Source organism: Dermacentor andersoni, chromosome 10 (assembly GCF_023375885.2).
Source record: "Dermacentor andersoni chromosome 10, qqDerAnde1_hic_scaffold, whole genome shotgun sequence".
Lineage (NCBI taxonomy): Eukaryota > Metazoa > Arthropoda > Arachnida > Ixodida > Ixodidae > Dermacentor > Dermacentor andersoni.
The window spans coordinates 25358356-25378589 of NC_092823.1; the positions used below are offsets into that span (position 1 = coordinate 25358356).

Consider the following 20234-nt stretch of genomic DNA (forward strand, 5'->3'; position numbering starts at 1 on the left):
GTAACCGACGCAATATCTTACAAGATTTTAACCTGTTTTATACCAGCTCATAACAAAGGCCACCATAGTGGCCTAGTAGTGGAACGGTAGACTTCCATACTAGCGACGAAAACAGCATTATTGACCATCTTGCATTTCAATTATCATCATTCCACCAAATTACCTGTTAGGCCTCCACATACCTTGAAAAGTTATTGAACATGTCCAGAAAACATGATCTCACACTGCAGCCGCAAGTCTGTACCAACTGAAACGCAAAAAATAAGAAAACATACCCCTTGCATAACGTGAGACGTCATCCTCGCAAAAAGGAAAGTAAAGCGGCTAAGGAAATCACTGAATAAAAAGTTTAATGTGACAGCAAAAATCAGTTTCTTTACCAATAAGCTCAATAACTTTATAAGAACAACGCCATGGAAATTCGGGAACTGTCTTAATCCAAAGTCAATCCGAGTAAGAGCAGCGATTCCAAGTGAAAGCTTAGCTACTGCAAAAGCCCTTAATGACTGTTACAAATAAGTCTTTACATATGACGACCGCAATATTCCACATCTCGACGCATGTGCTAGCAGGCACATACGATCTATTACAGCCACTGAGTCGGGTGTCCTTAATCTACTACATAATCTAGATCTCAAAAATGTTCAGGGCCTGCAGTATTCCTAACGCGTTCCTCAAAAAATACGCACAATGCATTAGTAGGTATTTGTGTATAACATTCGAGAAATCATTGTCAACTGGTAGACTGCCGAAAGAGTGGAAAGTAGCTAGAATGACTGCAATACACAAATCAAGAAGCAAGTCAGATGTAACCAGCTTCAGGCCTATTTCGATAATATGTGCAGTTTCCAAAATTCTAGAACACATCATTCTCGAACATTTAACATATTATCTTGCAGCTGAATCCAACCTAACGCCTTTTCAGCATGGTTTTTTTCCGTGGATTATCAACAGAGACGCAGCTTTTTGAAATTATCTACGACCTGTCTCTTGGCACGGATTCCAAAAAAGCCTAATTGACACTTTTCTAATAGATTTTTTGAGGGCCTTCGATCAAGTATCCCACCAGAAATTCAGTTGTAAACTCGAATAAACGGTGGGTAATGGCCGCATATTTAACTAGATAAGTGATTATGTATAAGGTTGCAGTGACGTCGTAGAATTTGACAGTCACTCATCTGACACAGCAGAAGTGGTGTCTGGCGTTCCCCAGGGCTGCCTTTTGGCTCCTGTTCTGTTTCTAATCTCTATTGACAATCTGCCTGAAGATATACACGTTAACATTAAATTGTTCGCAAATGATTGCATTGGTGATAACACAATTAATACGCACGAAAATCATCTGGTCCTTTACTGCGCTTTTCAATCAGTGAACCAATGGTGCTCCGAAGGGCAAATGTCACTAAATGCTTAAAAGTCGGCCTTACTCATAATTTCGAGGAAACAGAATAAATGATTATTTGCGTTTAAAATTAATACCATTGAATATACTGCAATCACTGACCATAAATACCTTCTATTGAGAATTACTGAGGGCCTCAGACGCAGCACTCATAAACACATCACTTCGTCCACGCTCAAAAGCTCTTCTATATCCGACGCCGTCTTCAATAAGCCCCCATTGATACTAAACTGTTCGCTTAGACCGTATTTCTTAGATTTATACTAAAGTGCGCAAACATCGTGTAGTTCGTGTTCACTAAACAAGACATTAATACACTTGATGATATATAGAGAAAGGCAGTTAGGTTTATATTTAACAGGTACGGGCCATACAATTCACTTACCACGTTGATGGAAACCACTGGAATACGAACACTGCAACACAGGTCCAGAAAGTTCGCTTAAATTTGATGTACTTACTCATGCATGATCTAGCAAATATTGACGCAACTGAATACATCTCGAGCTGCCAAACACGTCCAGCACGACATAAGCATTATCAAATAAGAGAATGCAATTAACCTCCTGTACACATCAATAAAAGTACGCCACTCACCCAGTTTTTATCTGTCATTGAAGGCGAAATGCTAAATCTGAGACAGTCTTTACCTTTACACCTGATTGACTTATGGAAGTATGCTTGCTGATTTTTCGTCTTTCTTCTTCTACCCTCAAAAATTTGAAGTGTTATAGTATGTTTCTTTTTCGTCATCTAGTATTCTCTTATGTTAGTTCCTTTTCCCAGCTGAACTTTTTAGTTCAATGAAATTATTGCTTGAACTTTTTTCTGTACACGTTTCCCTATATTACTTATATAGTTAATTCAGGGATAACACGGGGAATGCGGGAGATGGAAATTCAAGACGATGAGCAAAACGTGAACAAGGTGAATGCAGGAGCCAACGTTTGGACAAGTGAACTTGTCTTCTTCAAGGCGACGTATGCTTTCCTTGCCACAGTATATATAAGTGGGGTTCTACTAAAGGGGAGAGGGTGGGAGACGGGAGGGTGCGGAAACGAGTAAAGGTTTGTTAGCGTGTCGAATTGAAAGTAGAGGAACGCTGTGCACAAGGTCGAAGCCGGGGCCACCCCCCCCCCCCCCCCTCGCGTTCTGTCAATGCACGCGTGTTAGCTGGCGTGTCAAGGGTGTCTGACACACCGGCTGAAAAAAAAGGAAGAATGAAAAAAAAAGAGAAAAAAGAGGGGGTGGGGGGATACGCCAAGAAATCAAACTAAGTGTTGTTGCCTATAGCTTGAAGTTTAGCATAGCGAATAGATTCTAAAGCTCCCTTTGAAACGTGTATGCCTATTGGTTGCAATGTCTTGAACTTATGGATAAGGTATGAGTCTCGGTATTTTCTTTCTCATTCAGAACGGAAATTTGACTGTAAGATGTAAAGTTTTAGTTCATCAACGTTATGACCTGGTTGGTTGAAATGCTCGGCGACGGCTTTGGGAAGCTTTTTAGCTGTGTCCGCGTGATGTCCGTTTAATCTGACGTTCATTGATTGTCCTGTTTCACCGATACATTGTTTCTTGCAGAAGGAACATTCAAGCATATAAATCACATCCGAACTTGTACAAGTGAAGCTAGATTTGACTTCATGTATATAACTATTTGCGGTGCTTTTAATTTTAATGTCACTTTGAAGGTGCCTGCAGGTTTTGCACCTCGGGCGACAACATGCTTTTATTACGGGGGAATGCTGTTGGCTGACTTTTGCGTGCACTATTATGCCTTTAATGTTCCTGTTTCGGCGATAGGTAACCCTAGGTACATCCGGGAACGCTTTTCGCAGACGCTCGTTACTTGATTACTGAATTAATTGTCATTTACTGGACTTTCATTGCAATTATATTCTTATTGTATTTGTATTACTATTGTATTACAATTTGTGTTATTCTTAATTACATTTACCCTCATTATATGCCCTCCTGCTATGATCCCCTTGGGATTGGCAGTATATTCAGATAGTAATACTTTGTGAGTGAGTATAAGCGAGTTCCGTTTATTTCTACCGACCTTTGCTGGTTGGGGCAGAAAGCTATGCACACTTTCTTGTTGCCCTGAGAAATCAGAGTGGTAATCTTGTTTTAGGCTTTTGGCAAGACAGGAAAGTGAAAGCTTGGTTTAAACCTTGTTCATGGTTAACTGGTATAAAATGGTTCCGGCACGCGCCCATTGAGAAGGAGTGACCCGTTACCTTTCAGAAAGTGTGTCTATCGGAACACATATACAGGCCGCCGGCGAAGCGCATCAATCAGAAGTCGTCTATTACAAGTCCAGTCACTGAAAGCAATGGCGGTGTGGTTGATGACTTCTTCATGAGCCGCAATGTGGCACACAAGCATTGGTGCGAATTGCGCAATAAGACAGGAGGCAAGCAAGCAAAAGAAGCAGACGAGCGCTCAGACGTTTTCTTTCATAGCTCACGTCTCGCCTTGTCGCCCAGTTTGTACAAGTGCGTTTCCCCGAAATCCCAGTTTTCAACCCTATTATTGATTGCACACATGAGGAAAATATCGCATGTTTCCAACTGTAAGTAGCATTTCATATTTAATCTCGTGATGTATTTGATAGGGTAGTGGGTCTTATTTGTGTCACTGAATGGCAGTTCGCAATTCACGGGACGACTGAAGAGTTCGGATGTTTCTCTTTGCTTTGATGATGTGAACAAGCGGTGATCGGTTAGACTTCGCTGCATCAATCGTATGTTCGCTGCTCTACCCAGGATGACATGAATGAAAACGCGCTGGCACTTATTGAAATTGTAGATGGGGGCCTCCCTCTAGGGACCCATAGATCTATTTCCATCGATAAGAGGCAGCCGCACATCCCCACATTTGGGCACTTGGTCCTTTTCGCTGGGCCCGGAACGGCGTCGTGAATGGAAATTCTCAGGAAAAATCTTACCAGTAGGTTGAACAGTCATACTCATGCATAGAACTTTGATGCGATTTGTCGGCCCACTCCCTTATTGTGCCCGTTTACGGTAACCTGGATACGATTTAAGATTTCTGGTTATTGTTTGTCATTTCCTTATTCTTATAACCATCTCGTTAAGGTCTTTTACCTCATTCGGCGAACCTACCCCCACCTAACCCCAAGTTCAGCCGTGCGCAGGCTACCATCCTGCGTCTGCTACAAACAAACACGTACCCTTCACCCGCCCGTCTCCAGCTTATATTTCCGGACGTCTACACTACCCCCAACTGCCGGTGCTGTGGCATTGAGCCGGCTACGCTTCCGCATATGCTGTGGGAGTGCCCAGCACAGTACACACACATTAACACCACGACCCTTTCGTCGAGGCTGCATGAGGCTCTGCGGAGCTCCGCCCTCGACGACCCAACCGGGGCGACCCAGCCCGCCTGTGAGGCCCCGGCGAGGCAAGCCCTCGACGTCACCTCATGGGAGGCTTACGCCCGGCCATCATAAAGCGCTGGTTCTACAATAAAAGTTTATCCCCCCCCTCATTCTTAATAAAACATTTTAGAAGCCCCGCTTTACTGTATAGGAGTGAATCCTTCTGTTCCTGACATTCGTTGGTAACCACATCTCTCGGACGCCATAATAAGAATGTTCGATGAGCTGTTTAGAAATTCCTGCTAGTATCAAGCCGGCTTGCCTGATAAATACATAACGTGACATGCTATTTAGGTTTTACTTCACCTTTCCCCTAAATATCTTGTTTGCTGTATAGGCATGGACGAACATTTATTTGTAATAAATCTATGCGAATTCGGCGTAGGGGGTGTGTCTCTCATTCAGCAGGAAACGAAAGCAAATGGAATTTTATTATGCCGTCCCTTATGAGCATATATTTCAGAATTATGTTTGCATTTTCTCCATTGCAGGTCATTTACCTGTTCTACAGTGCCTAAATTAAATACACAAACCGACATGAGTGCAATGTCAGTAATGTTTTGATTATATAAAAAAAATGTTCGCCGTGGTTTTCTCTCCCATTAGCTCTCAATCACGGCCCTTGCCACGTGTAGATGGTTCTATAAGGCTATCCAGGGGGTGATATGAAAAGGCGAATATGAATAAGGTTCCGAAGAATAATACAATGTGGACGTGCTGTTGTGTCAAAGGATTTAAATTCCAGCTAAACAAGAAAATATTGGGCAGGTTGATACACATTCTTTTTAACACTCAGATGTTGTAGGCCGGGCTCTACTAAAATTCTATTCGATGTACGTAGTCAATCCATCATCATCACGCCAATCCCCGCAATGACGATAATTTGCCGTTTTGTGCCTAACAAATGGTCAGGAAAGCAGGCGCTGAAAGGTTAAACAGATTTGCTTCACTAATATAATTCGGTTCTTGGCGCGGTATACTTATGGTAATGAGCATAGATATGCACAATTTCTTTTATCATTGAGCATTTCTACGGAAGGGTGTGCCCCGCCGCTGGGACACCTATAAGTGTAGTGAAGATGGCAGTACATTCCTGGAGCATCTTTAGAAGGTGGTATCCAAGACAACTGTCTCGTATCGATGGTGCCGCGGTAGCTAACACCGTTTCGCAGCGTCTGCTCACCTTTGAACAAGTGTATGGGTGCTTGAATGCGATTCCGTTGGAGCTCTAACCATGTAGTATCATTACATACGCACATACCGTCTCGTCGCATATAGCTCTAATGTCTGGTGGCCTTCGGCGTGCTGTTCACGCTGTGCAGCAGCATAGCTGGGCCTCGTGTGTTTACTATCGCTGTCTTTCTTCGACCTTCGAGTGAAACTGTATTTAATGAAAAAAAGTACTGTGCATATGTATGGCCTTGTCTATGTGAATGTGCAACGAATCTGTCGCTGCTTTTAGAAAACGTTTCAGTTTCGTGTTATGACCAATTGTTTTGAAAGGGTCAGCGAAGTTTTCTACAACATCGTACCGACAGAAAGGAACTTTCGGACGTTGTCTGACTTTTCGGCATTCGTTGACTGCTGACGCTTTGCTTTTAGAGTTTAAAAACGTAAATTTTATTTCCAGAAAAGGCAGGTCAACCTGGCCTGCACGATTTAGTGGTAGTAGCGTTATTGCAATGTAAATGTGCAGTTACAAAGCCAGTAATGCATAGCAATGATGGCAAACCTCAGTGACACATTTAGTACAAAGGCCTCCAGCGTTCGCAGTAGCTTGAGCGGAATCCTTGTGTCTCGTTAAATTGGCCGTCGTTGAGAACGATCACGCTTGGCGAGTTCTTGCTATAACGTGGCCACGTCCCGTTGTTGGGAAGTTCCGGAATCCTGTTGATAAGACAAAATTTCATCAAATATACTCCACAGAAGCGTCGATTGCCAAACATACATTAGGAGTAAATGAGTAAGTGCTTGACAGTGCGGAAAACAAAACCTGAATAGACACAATGACATAGGTACAGCAGCTGACACATCTGGGGCCATATAACGTAAAAGTATTCAAATTTGTTTTTATTGGAAACTCCTGACGTCAAACTTACGTAAAATCCGACGCAAGCACCGGGCGCGGACCCACAGCGTTGTTTGAACCAACCAATCAAATGGTGTCCTCGTTTGTAGGAAGACGCTTTCGTTTACTTTCAAAGCAAATTTTAACCAGGAATTGCCTATCTAAGCAGGTTTCTTTCATCTAATTGGCTGACAAAAAGCGAGCAGCACGCAGCAGTGGCGAGGGTTTCAGCCAGGCCGAGCTTTAGTAGGGGAAAGAAACTGCATGAGGAGGGTGTTGCCGGCTTCTGCGATTGGCGAGTTTGTCCTTGCCTAGCTTGCGCTGGCAGGTCGAAAATCATGGCGACGTGCAACGAAAGGTTTAAAATGCGTCTAAGATGGCTTCTCAGCGAAGAAGAGTTGGCAGAACAATGTTGTAAACAAGCTAATATTGGTGGAAAGCGGTACAGTGTCATGCGAAAATATTTGTTATACGCAAATAAATTCATGGTCCCCGGCAGCTCCGAGTAGCCAGTGGTAACCAGATGATTGGTAGACAATCTTCAATTCCTTTCGGAACGGGTTAGTATGCGGATTGTGCGTAAAAATTTAGTTTTGGTTTTGAATATAAGTACAGCTGTACTGCGTGCACTTCACTTTTACGAGGCGAGTTTTCGCAGTTTTGTGACATTGTGTGACAGACAGGCGAAGGGAGCGCAGCCCGATAGTTTTTGACCAATAGCGGAGGGCTAATAAAAAAAAGGCGTAGAACCGAAAATAGTATGTTTTCTAATTTGTTTGCTCTAATCATGCATAATCAGTATCTACATGTCACAGCATATGGGGAGATTTCGGGGTCTTTGTGACGTGACGTGACAGACAGGTGAGGTGCGGGTGGCGCGAAATTGAACGATTGTGGAGGGCTGATTGCCGTTACGGAATAGAAAGAGTTTGGAATAGCGTTATGTTCTAGGGGTCCTGGTGACATTGTACATAATTCTTAATATTTGTTTAACTCGGGCACCCAAGAATATACTGTCTCCTGATGTTGCCTTTAGCAAGATAATAGCAGGTTATTATTAGCGCTTAGTTTAAGATCACCTTCACTGCATCTTTATGCGGTTATACCAAAGTTATACCACGCACCATTAGCATATTAAATTTATATGAATAAGAGTCGTAGCGAAGTGCCGTGGCTATCACTACAGATACTGGTGGAATATTATTCGCGAAATATTCTTGCTGTCCTGCTCAACAGTTCGAAGAGGGTGATAGCAGGCGTGTCGTATAAAGCGGATGCAAAAGTCACAAACAGGAAATGATCACTCCAATGTTCCTTAAATGCACCCAGAATCTTTACCCATCATTAGATCAAACAATGAACTTGTTTGATTGTAATGTTAAAGCAGCAAAAAGGACTTTACCGGTTAATAACAAGCTACCTGAAATCACGAGGAGACAGAGCAAGACGATGATAAAAAGGAATTCATACGGACGCTAGCAGGGCGTGGTTAATTGGGCAGGTAAGTAGATTTCGGTGCAATATTTCTGCCTAATGATTTCATCCAGCTGCTATTACGGATGACTTCGTTAGCTGGGGCTCGTCAGTGCAGCTATTCACGCTAACGTTTTAATGTCTCAAGTCGATTACCGCAGCCTTAAGTTCTTGATCGCACGGGCTTTAAGAAACCAAATAGTTAAACCTCCTTTACTGCCTTCATGCTTCTGCACCCGTATATGGGTCAAATTAAGAAATTTTTTTCATTATGGGGTTTTACGTGCCAAAACTATTTTCTCAGTATGAGGCACGCCGTAGTGGAGGGCTCCGGAAATTTTGACCACTTGGGGTTCTTTAACGTGCACCTAAATGTAAGTGCACGGGTGTATTCGCATTTCGCCTCCATCGAAATGCGGCCGCCGTGGCCGGGATTCGATCCCACAACCTCGTGCTCAGCAGCCGAACACCATAGCCACTGAGCAACCACAGCGGGTAATTTAAGAAAATTCAAGTCCATGCCATATTCATGTCTACTCTAGCTTTTTGTGCGTCTAACAGAACGGGAAGTGGCGCAGTCCTACTCTTCTGGTAACTCTTGCTAGTGACAAAGCTGTAACTGCCATGGTGCTACTGGAATTTCTCTGAAAGGCGCAGGTTCCTGTTCAAGTAGCAGTTGAGAAATTAAATACGCTCTCATCTGCTCGCGTTATTCGCAAGCAAGAAGTAATCTTGAAGCCCTTCAGAACGATGCCCTACACAGTCTGAATGAGGCTTGGCAACTATTAACGGGATAGCGTCAAGGGCTCCGTGTAGCACAAAATCCGGCGTCCCGCGTTGGCGCCCAGCGTCCGGCGTCACTTCGCAAAACAAGATTTTCGACCCACGAATACGCAGGCCCTCCGTGTGGAGCGAGGAATTTACTGAAGTAATTGAATTTCTCAAGCTAAAACACCTACAAAAATCTTAAAGTACGACTTACACACAACCTACACACATGATAGTGTTGGAGTGTAATTTGAATATACCCGTTTTCCAGCGTTTCTACCATTTATACACCTGCGACAGTGTCTACCATTTGCGCGCGCCGGCGCGCGAACCTCTTGGAGGCCACGGAGTGGCGTGTCCGGTTCCTTGCAATACTTCCAGATGGCGCTCGCCTCTCCCGCATCGCGGCGCACGCAAGAAGCCGCGTTTGTACCAGATAACTCGCCTTCGTGCCTAGCGTTCGCGCCAGCGTTTCCCGATAAACACTATCGTTATATACGCTGCACGTGAGAAGCAGTCAGGCATCTTTAAAAGTTATCGCATTCCACGCTTAAAGGCCAAGCTTAAGCGTTCTCCAAGTTTTCTGCTTGCACAACGTAACCAAACCATTCTTATTTCCTGAGCACACGAACAGTGACATTTTTCGTTATTTTCTCTCAGCTAGCAAAGAATTCCTTTTATTTTAGCGCCTTGATTTCAGTATTGCCCGTGTCAATTGTGCTGGATGCATCTGAATGGTTTTGAAAATTGTAACTGTACGAAATGAGGTGTATCGATGTTCACTACGAATACTTTGCATGATATTAGCCGCATACTTATTTTTTTTTCATTGCTTTGACAGTAATGTAGTTTTCTCCCGTAAGTTCCTTGATTACTAGCTGAATAAAATATTGGACGTAATCAGTCCGAAATTACTCAATTATTACCAGTGGTGTTCTCATTCAATCCCAATTCCTTTTATGATGCGAAATCATACCGACTGATGTTTGAGCGTTGAAAGCGTCAGCACAGCAATTAACGCGCATGTGAAACATGAGGTGCATGAATGTGCCACAGCCGTTATTCGCGGCAAGTGGCCATATAAATTTGGAAAGTTCCGCGCATTCTCACGGCTGAAAGTAGATATACACAAGGTTTTTCGTGTTTCGCTAGAGGACAATTTTAAAACTTGGTATTACCGCAGAATTTTTCATGTTAATTATGCGTCGGGGTACACCTCTCATGGATTGGCAAGGGCACTTTGGTTTTATTTATAGTACGAGGGTGTTAATTATAATAGAAGTTACCGCAGAACACATTTACTCTGTGCTATATAATTATAAGGAAACCAACGTACCCTTTTTCGCCGAAGCTGGTCAACATTCGCACGAGGGCCTCAGCCATGCGACCATCTGGAGAATCTGGATTTGCTGCGTAGGGGTAACCAAACGCGAAGGCCACATCGGAGCCGTGGGGCGCTCCCATCCACCCAGGCAGCGGAAACATCGCCGTCTTGTGGGCGAACACATACGTGAAAACCTTGTTGTCCTTTTCGCTGTGCTTTTCCACGAAGAATTGCAGGGGACAGTTGAACAATCTATCCGACAGGTAGTCGATGTATTGGCGTCTCAGTGCGTTATTATCGTCTTCTGGTGCTCCCTGAGTGTACGTTTCCAATATCTCCGGTATGTCAGTTTTAATCAGTCGCCATAATGCCCTGCGAAGAGACTTAACAAGCTCCTCTGGTGGAGAACCTTGAAGGTCTTCCGCTAAAAGCTCGGGGACCAACGGGAACAGCAGAAACGCAGCTCCTTCGTCCGAAGTTAAACCAGCTAAGACGTCTACAGATGAGAAGAAACCGCGCTTCAGGGCCACTAATGGATTTCGGGGAAGGAACTCGTTGTGATACGTAGGCGCAAATGGGGCCATCTTCGGTGCTGCTACCTCCAGAGCAGCCTTGACGAGCTCATCGGCGGACTTGTTTCTCATGCAGTCCACGATTTCTTCCGCATTCGATGACAGCTCGGTGGTTCCACCGTTAGAACAGCCGACAACGTTAGCGACCTTGTTTGCCTTCATAATGCTTTCCGGAACTGTGTCCCACGTGTCTAGGCTGTACATTGTGCCGCTCATCATGACTGCCCTCTTGAAGAGACCTTGGCTTAGAGGCGACATGATTTGCGCGTGTACGCTCATTGAGCCGGCGCTCTCGCCGAACAAAGTCACTCGTTCAGGGTCGCCTCCAAAATGTCCGATGTTCCGCTGCACCCACTTCAGAGCCATGTTCTGATCCAAGAGGCCAACATTACCTGGCGCCTCAGGCGAGTTCGCGTTCATGAAGCCCAGGATGCCAAGACGGTAATTCATGGAGACGACGACTACATCGCCCAGCGCGGCGAGCAAGACTCCGCTAGTGTTCACCATATTCGCGCTGCCTAAGGTGAATCCTCCTCCGTGGATCCATACAAGTACAGGACGACGCGAGCCCGGGTTAGTCGCGACCTCTGGCACCCATACGTTCAGTTGGAGGCAGTCTTCACTGAAGCTCAGGTTGCCCAGTGGGATTCCTTCTAACAGCACCTGGATTGGTGCAGTCCACATGTAAAAAAATAGAGAAAGAAACTAGTAAGTGCATTGACTGGCGCTTGGGTAAAGCACAAGTTGTCACTGTAGTGCTCTCAAGTCCTCGAGCCTAATGCTGGTCGTGCCACTCTCTCTTCTGCACGGTAATTGAAGCACTGTGCACTAAGAAGAGCCGTATTTGTACGATATATATATATATATATATATATATTTATATATATATATATATATATATATATATATATATATATGTGTGTGTGTGTGTGTGTGTGTGTGTGTGTGTGTGTGTGTGTGTGTGTGTGTGTGTGTGTGTGTGTGTGTGTGTGTGGTGTGTATATGTGTGTGTGTGTGTGATGACTGAGTTTACGTCTTGTGTACATGTACACCGTGTTGAAGAACGCATTTCCCTGCGTATGCGTGGTCCCTCTAAGGCAAACGCAGACCGACACTTCCTCCAACCTCCATTTCTTGGATCTCCTTCACTCCAAATCGTACTTCCCCCTTGTCCGTGTTCTGGAGCACCCCGACGCTATTTCTAGTAAGGATGGAGTGTTAGCACCCGTCGCCTGGCCATAACATTATCCTTCCATAACATTATCCTAACCTTCGATAGTTGGGTGGCTGTGCTAGGAAAAGAAACCTGCAGGTTCCGTAGGCGCTCGTCTGGCAGGCCCGCGACGTCGTCATGGCCCTTAGAGTCTTGGACTCAAGGCCCCACCGTATAAGCTTACGACGCCAATAAAATTATTTCGCTGTGTCTCTCTCTCTACAAACTCCATCGACACCGATAGTAAATCAAGTTTAATGATTGAAGTATTGTATGTTCATGTGGCAAGCGGTTGTTTCCCTGCTTACTTTTTTGTATATAGGATAAGGCGCTATAAGTGACGAACATAAAGTGAAGGGCATTATGCAATGTACGGCACACGTTCTGACTGTGTTTAGCTGGGGGAGCGGCACTAGCCGTTTCTTTAAACCACATCTTTCGTTGCCTCTTGTCCGTGGTTTGGAGTTCTTCGTCCAAAGGGAACTGAGGGGCCCTGTTTTTAATAATCATCATAGGAAGGGAACAAACATACACCAATGCCAACATATGGGAAATTACTTGTTACTCCATTCATGACATAATGAGGGTCTGTAATCCGTCAGCAATGATGCCTTCAGGTAGCATGTGTGGGCTTAGTGACCGGCCGCCGTCACGCAAAATAGATCACGCATTCGTGATGCCTGTGGCAGAAATAATATTCCACATCGAACGCCCAGGTCTGTCAGTGTTAGCGATGGCTAACACACTCAGGGTTAGTTCATGTAGTAAAACATAAATACCCAAGAAAATGATTGGGAAAGCGGCCCAGCCGTAGCTCAAATGGTAAGAGAATCGCACGCGCAATGTGAAGACGTGGGTTCATGTGCCACATGCGGCCGGTTGTTTTTTCATCCACTTTCATTCCTATGAATTTATCATTTCTGTTTTCTAATCCCTAAGTAGAAGTTATTTGTTCTACGTTGTCCTTGGTGTCTGTTTGTTCCTTTCCTATGATATGATTAATAAAGATGGGTCCCCTCAGTTTCCTTTCTTTTCGTTGAAGCAGCATAGAAGGTTGAAATGTATTTAAATATGTGCCAGGTTCCCAGTGCATAGACGCCTCTTCAACAATGTTCCATAGATAGCCATTATACATGACCTTCATCCTCGTAACAGAGGGAAGTACCAGCTACTACAGGCGACGAGACCATCCGGGTTTCAACCGCTACGGCTGCTACTTCGCTTGCTGAAAGAAAGTTAGCTTCATTTAGTTTCCAAAATTGCGCTGCACCATCTCGGCTATTCTTTTATGTGTTACGCGTACTTTGTGTCCAGCGCTACATGTGGCTGTTTCATTCCTTCATCATCATCATCAGCCTGGTTACGCCCACTGCAAGGCAGAGGCCTCTCCCATGCTTCTCCAACAACCCCGGTCATGTACTAATTGTGGCCATGTCGTCCCTGCAAACTTCTTAATCTCATCCGCCCACCTAACTTTCTGCCGCCCCCTGCTACGCTTCCCTTCCATTGGAATCCAGTCCGTAACCCTTAATGACCATCGGTTATCTTCCCTCCTCATTACATATCCTGCCCATGCCCATTTCTTTTTCTTGATTTCAACTAAGATGTCATTAACTCGCGTTTGTTCCCTCACCCAATCTGCTCTTTTCTTATCCCTTAACGTTACACCCATAATTCTTCTTTCCATAGCTCGTTGCGTCGTCCTCAATTTAAGTAGAACACTTTTCGCATGCCTCCAGGTTTCTGCCCCGTAGGTGAGTACTGGTAAGACACAGCTATTATACACTTTTCTCTTGAGGGATAATGTCAACCTGCTGTTAATGATCTAAGAATGCCTGCCAAACGCACCCCAACCCATTCTTATTCTTCTGATTATTTCCGTCTCATGATCCGCATCCACCGTCACTACCTGCCCTAAGTATATGTATTCCCTTACCACTTCTTGTGCCTCGCTACCTATTGTAAATTGCTGTTCTCTTCCGAGACTGTTAAACATTACTTTAGTTTTCTGCAGAATAATTTTTAGACCCGCCCTTCGGCTTTGCCTGTCGAGGTCAGTGAGCATACATTGCAAATGGTACCCTGAGTTACTAAGCAAGGCAATATCATCAGCGAATCGCAAGTTACTAAGGTATTCTCCATTAACTTTTATCCCCAATTCTTCCCAATCCAGGGCTCTGAATACCTCCTGTAAACACGCTGTGAATAGCATTGGAGAGATGTACTTGTTGTGTACTTGTTTAAATACGGCTAGTCTACACCCTGATTTCGCAATGCCTCCATGACTGCTGAGGTTTCGACTGAATCACACGCTTTCTCGTAATCAATGAAAGCTATATATAAAGCTAGGTTATATTCCGCACATTTGTCTATCACCTGATTGATAGTGTGAATATGGTCTATTGTTGAGTAGCCTTTACGGAATCGTGCCTGGTCCTTTGGTTGACGGAAGTCTAAGGTGTTCCTGATTCTATGTGCAATTACCTTAGTAAATAGTTTGTAGGCAACTGACAGTAAGCTGATCGGTCTCTAATATTTCAAGTCTTTGGCGTACCCTTTCTTATGGATTAGGATTATGTTAGCGTTCTTCCAAGATTCCGGTAGGCTCGAGGTCATGAGGCATTGCGTATACAGGGTGGCCAGTTTATCTAGAACAATCTGCCCACCATCCTTCAATAAATCTGCTGTTACCTGATTCATTCCTTACTTCACCTTCATTTTGTTTTCCTAAAATGTGATGTTTAGTTCGTGCGCCTTCCACTCTCTCTTCGTGAGCACACAGGCCAAGCAACGGTAATCGTGTGATTCCCACCTGAGGACAGGCTGTGTTTCCATCGGTTGCGTCCACGGTGCCTTCCCAAGGTCTTTTGGGAAGTGGAGGCCGAAAGCGGAGCATTCCCACAGGCGGCTCGGCGAACGGAATGCCTAGGTACTCTTCGACGGACTTGTCCAGGACACGGACAACCTTGCCGCGAACCTTGCCTTCCGTGGTCTGCCTCTCGACGAATGACTCGTCGGCCGTGACAGTGAGCGCGACGGCGACGAGAAGGCCCGCCAGGAGGGCTGCACTGGTGGCCATTGCTCTGATCGCCGAAGATCTGGCCTAAGTTGAAAGTGTAAAGGCCACCATAAGTCAGTGAAGCTTTGGACCACGCATGCCATATTTACTCATTGAATACGGGATTATATCTTGCTGAAAATTTGTACAAATTTTGGGGATGAGATAATTCTGCCGAGAAAATTTCTGAGAGAACGTTCTATGTGCTAAATATAAAATCATAAATGAAGCGGCTGTCAATGTAACTTCGCACACGAGCCACTGTCCGTTAAGAAACTACGAGGGTTGTTCGTAAAATAAGGATCCCAAGGATCTTTAACAATGAAAAACATGTTTATTTGCATTGTATAATACATTTTTTGAAAAGTTTAGATTTTCCCTTATTTTTCGACATAATCACTGTTTGAAATTAAAGCATTTTTGCATGCGGTGTATCATCTTTATGTCTTAATCATAGAACTCTCCCACTGTGCCGTAAAGGTAGCTTAAAACCTTTTCTTCCAACTCCTCTCCGGTACTGAAATGCGTCCCAGCCAGGCCTTTCTTCAATTCAGGGAAGGGATGGTGGTCACTTGGTCATGTGGGTCTATGTCTGGCTATGAGAGTATCACATCCAAATTCGTTGGTGAGATTGTTACTCGAACGATGTGCAGACGAGCGTTGTCCTGATGGAAACGCACTTCTTTCGTGAGCGTGCCTTTTCTCTTGTCTTGAATCGCGCGGAGAAAGTTCTACAACGTCTCACAGTTGCGGTCCGCATTGGTTGTTGTAGCGGGAGGCATGAATTCGCACAACAATAACCCCGTTTTGTCCGAAATGATGCTCGCCGTCACTTTGCCGACAGACAGTGCTTGTTTGAACTTCCGCGGCTTGCGCGAGTCTGGATGTTTCCCCTGACGGGATTGTTTTTTTCGTTTCCGGTGTCGTGTAGTGGACTCAGCTCGCGTCCCCAGTCACAATAGAGTCCAAGAATTCCTTGCCATCGGTTTCGTAGGCCTGAAGAAATTCGCGGGCTCTTTAAGCACGTTGCCGTTTCTGCTCTTCCGTAAGCATTCTCGGGACCCACTTTGCACAAACCTTGATATATCTTAAATGGTCTGTCAAAATTTTGTTAATGCACTCTTGCGGGTATCAGGGATCATCTCACACAGCTCCCGAAACATCACCCTTCGATCTTTAAGGATTGTTTCCTCCACTTTTGCAATCGTTTCCTGCAAAAGCGATGGCCGTCCAGAACGCTGTTGTCATATACCTGCGTACGTCTTTCTTTGACTTCTCTGCGCCATTTTCGCACGTGTTGCACGCTCATACACTTTTTCCGTAGACTTCACAAAGTTGGGAATGAATGTTCACGGTGCAATCTTTCTTGCACTCAGAAAAGAAGAAACGAATCACAGAGCGTAATTCGCACTTGACGGAAGAAGCGAGTTGGAGTTCCATCTCTAACGCCCGCTACGCCAAGAATGAGCGTGACGCACAGCTCGCCGGGGCGGGGACTGGGAGAACAGGAACCAAGCTACATTCTAGTGTCACCAGATCCCTCGTAACACCGTTCCTCGCGACTGAAGCACCTTGGGAACTTTATTTTACGGACAACCCTCGTATAACTTGCAAGCGGCACTTACTTTAGTTACACAAGCAGAAACTGAAAATACCCTTCATTTTCAGACACTGGCTAAAGCAAGAATCAATAAACAAACGAATAAAGTGACTTTGGCACGACCAATTAAGAGTCGACATCAATACTGACGTTGTGATCGCTATCTCATCGGCATTGTCGTCATCCTGCTGCTTGACAGCAATAGTTCAGCTTGCATATTGCCTTATGGCGAATCGACATATAAAGAAAAACTGCAGCGACATTACCTACCCACATTCAAGTCATGGGCTTCAAGAAATGGCAGAAACCTTATCCCTCGTTTGGTTTAGATTGGTAGTGCGTGCCGGTAGCGCACATTGAGTTCAACAGGTGGCACTGAAAAGCCATCCGCTATCATTATTACCGGCCGGAAAAAGCCGAGGAAAGTCGCTGTAGCAATTTTCGATGGTGTGTGATTTGGCCAATGGAAGAGGTAGATGGTATGAGCATTGTGCGAGAAAATACGATAGCCATGAGCATTGTCTGTACATAGTGTCCAGCTGTCTTATTCCTACACCATTGAAATGTGAAGTACTAGAATACAAATATGATAGGGCGATAGGCAGCCGGGGGGCTGCTGCGCCATTTGTCGCCTCACGTGAATCAAGTGGGGAGTACTTCACTCTGCGTGACAAGGAAGGCTGCGTACACCGCACCTCCACTAAGTATGCCTATGCGCAATGCGTATTTGCAAAGACGTCGCGTCTAATCGCTCAAAAGTCAAGGTGCCGTCGTGGTTTACCCAACATGACAGCCTTCCACTAGTATGAACTCAATGTTTTCCCGTGGTGTCGGATCACGTGTGTTCCCCTGTGCAGGTCTCGATGTGCGGTGCGTTTGGTCTTCTATCTTCTGGTCTGGCGTGCTTACTATTTGACAAATTGCCGCCTCTCTTCTATTGATAGCTCTCATTTTCTTCTCTGGTAGTCTTCAATGAGCTCCCTTCTTGCTCAATGTTGGGCTTCCTCGGCGCCGCAAACCGAGGTCACAACAATTTAGAAGTCAATAGAGCGCATACGGGGTGAAACAGTGCCCCAGTACACGTTAACGGCAGTTCAGAGGAGCGTTAAGAACCTTGCACAGAAGCCGCAAAGGGCTTGCGCGACGTTACGACAGCACGCAAAATACTGCGCTAGTGAAAGCTTTGTTAGGGAGATAGAGAGCGAGAAAACTTTATTTCGAGTCAGAACGATTCACGTCCGGCGAGGTAGTGGGCTGGGGCACCCGCCGGGGTTACGTCTAAAAGTTCTTGCCTCCGGGCGGCTTCCTTGGCCCGCTGGACTGCCCAGAGTTGGTCTTCCAGGCTCGAGCTGAGTAGCGCGGCCTGCCGTTGTGCGCGGAGGCTGTCGGTGGAAGTATCGCGCTCATTGTCGTTTATTAGTCCTTGGCATTCCCATAGCATGTGTTCTAGCGTGGCTATGGTGCCACAAACCTTGCATCTATCTGTTGCACATGGCTGGATAAATATCGTCCATTAGTATCGCAGCCTTGTATGATTTGGTTTGTAGTTGTCGCCACTGGACAAAATCTCTGACAGGAGGCGGGATTTCCTTAATATATGCAAGCGCTGCAGTAGTATAGATAGTATAGCATAGTACCGGCTCGCTTTACTTCGACATATCCCAACGTCAATGTCCTCCGGTGTTCAGGATTGCAGCGCCAAACAGTCTTTTCAATGTTGCCAGTTCACTGCATTTCATGAAAGTCTTTAGTTGTCGTTGTTGGGTGTCTGTAAAATGAGCTACTTAGAAACGGAAAATCAGATATGCATGTTATCAGCGCTTGCCCCTTCACCCCCCTCCCCCCCCCCACCCCCCGATCACCAAGCCCGCCACCCACCGTGTCGATGTACAGGGTGTTTCGGTGGACAGTTTCAAAAACTGTTTAAAATACCAAGCTGTGAATAGCACAATTCTAATACATTAGCTGGTGTACTCTAAGAGGTAGACATTACTTTCACAAAAAATAGGAACTCATGCTGAACTAATTAAAATTATAAGTGATGAGGATCTTAAATATCTAAATTATTTTGACACACTGAAATTTTCAAATTCCAGCAGATCAGACTGCAAGGCATATCCACGTAAAAATAATTGGATGGATGACACCATTTACGACATGTACGTCACCAAACTTGCGGTGAAAATGGACTGTCGTTGCACTTATTTTGTCAAGAAAACATCGTTCTATACACTGAAGCGCAAAAGTCGCTGGAACGCCAATGTATCTGTCCCCAAAGTTGCGGAATTATTACCTCGAAAGTAATGTCATGTTGAGAATTGTTACGACATTGCACCGCTGCCACCACTATTACGACTTTGAGGTGGTCCCGTAGCGCTCGTCACCCGTTTCGTGACAGAGCGTTGGTAGCGAAGACTCCGAGTCAGGCGTCGGTGAGAATAACGAAAGGGACTTTATACATTATATACAGGTCATTATACAGGACAAGATCGGATCGGCACGGGGGCCGAGAGCTCACAGCAAACGCGACTGTTCCCGCACGGCGACGTCCTGCGAGACTGCAACGCGTGACACATCTCACTCCAGTCGAGAGCGGCACTCAGCTCCCGGTGGGTCGGCGGATCCGGTTTTCCAGGCGGCGGCGTCACAGCTTATAATGCCCCGAGAAACCATTGTCACTCAAACGGCCCAATACAAAGCCAGCACTCGACGGTCGTCCGAGAGGTCCAACCAGCGACCGCGCTGGCCACCCGGTTCAAAGTTGGCGCGCGCGGTGACCTCCAGGCAAAAGGAGGTACGGCGCCGGGCTGTCTGGCACTTGGTTGCACGTTTGGACATGTCGCTCGCCGATGCTTCTCCGCAGGACATCGCTGCCTGACGGCTCAGCATCTTGACTTGTCAAGGGAGAATTAGGGCGCTGTGCCTTTCGGCGCAGCCCCGGGTTTGTCCAAAGGGCGTTCGCAGGATAAAATTCTGCATCTTGTAGATTCGGAATCCGGGCTTGTGGTAATGGCACAACAGAATGCATTGGAAATGGGATGCGCCTTGCGAACCCTCCACCTGAATTTGTCGATTGGAATATGCGCCATAAAGTAATTAGTTAAAAACTTGATCAGTAAATGTTTGTTAAGTAGTCGATTATGCACTTCAATATTTTTACACTTAGTGTCCGCCTGTACGAGTTGATATCTCATGGACATGAATTCTGCTAACTCCCACATACAAATTTTTAAATTTTTTAACCTGTTCGCTGAAACACCCTATATGTACGTGTGCCAAAAAACTGGCAAAAGAGACGAAACTAATCAGAAAAGTATGATGCGATGAACTTCTCGCAATATCGGATAA

The 20234-nt window shown here is 45.3% G+C and overlaps 1 protein-coding gene across 1 annotated transcript in view; it reads right to left on the reverse strand.

Moving 5' to 3' along the window:
• Positions 1–6401: 6401 nt before the first annotated feature.
• Positions 6402–20234, reverse strand: part of LOC126519174 (acetylcholinesterase-like) — a 53467-nt gene continuing 39634 nt past the window's right edge. Inside the window, exons 2-4 of the mRNA XM_055065303.1 lie at positions 15041–15331; positions 10456–11678; positions 6402–6697 (exon numbers count right to left, since the gene is read on the reverse strand). Of these exons, the coding sequence (XP_054921278.1) occupies positions 6556–6697; positions 10456–11678; positions 15041–15307 (1632 nt within the window). The 5' untranslated portion in view covers positions 15308–15331 and the 3' untranslated portion in view covers positions 6402–6555. The remainder of the gene's footprint in view (positions 6698–10455; positions 11679–15040; positions 15332–20234) is intronic.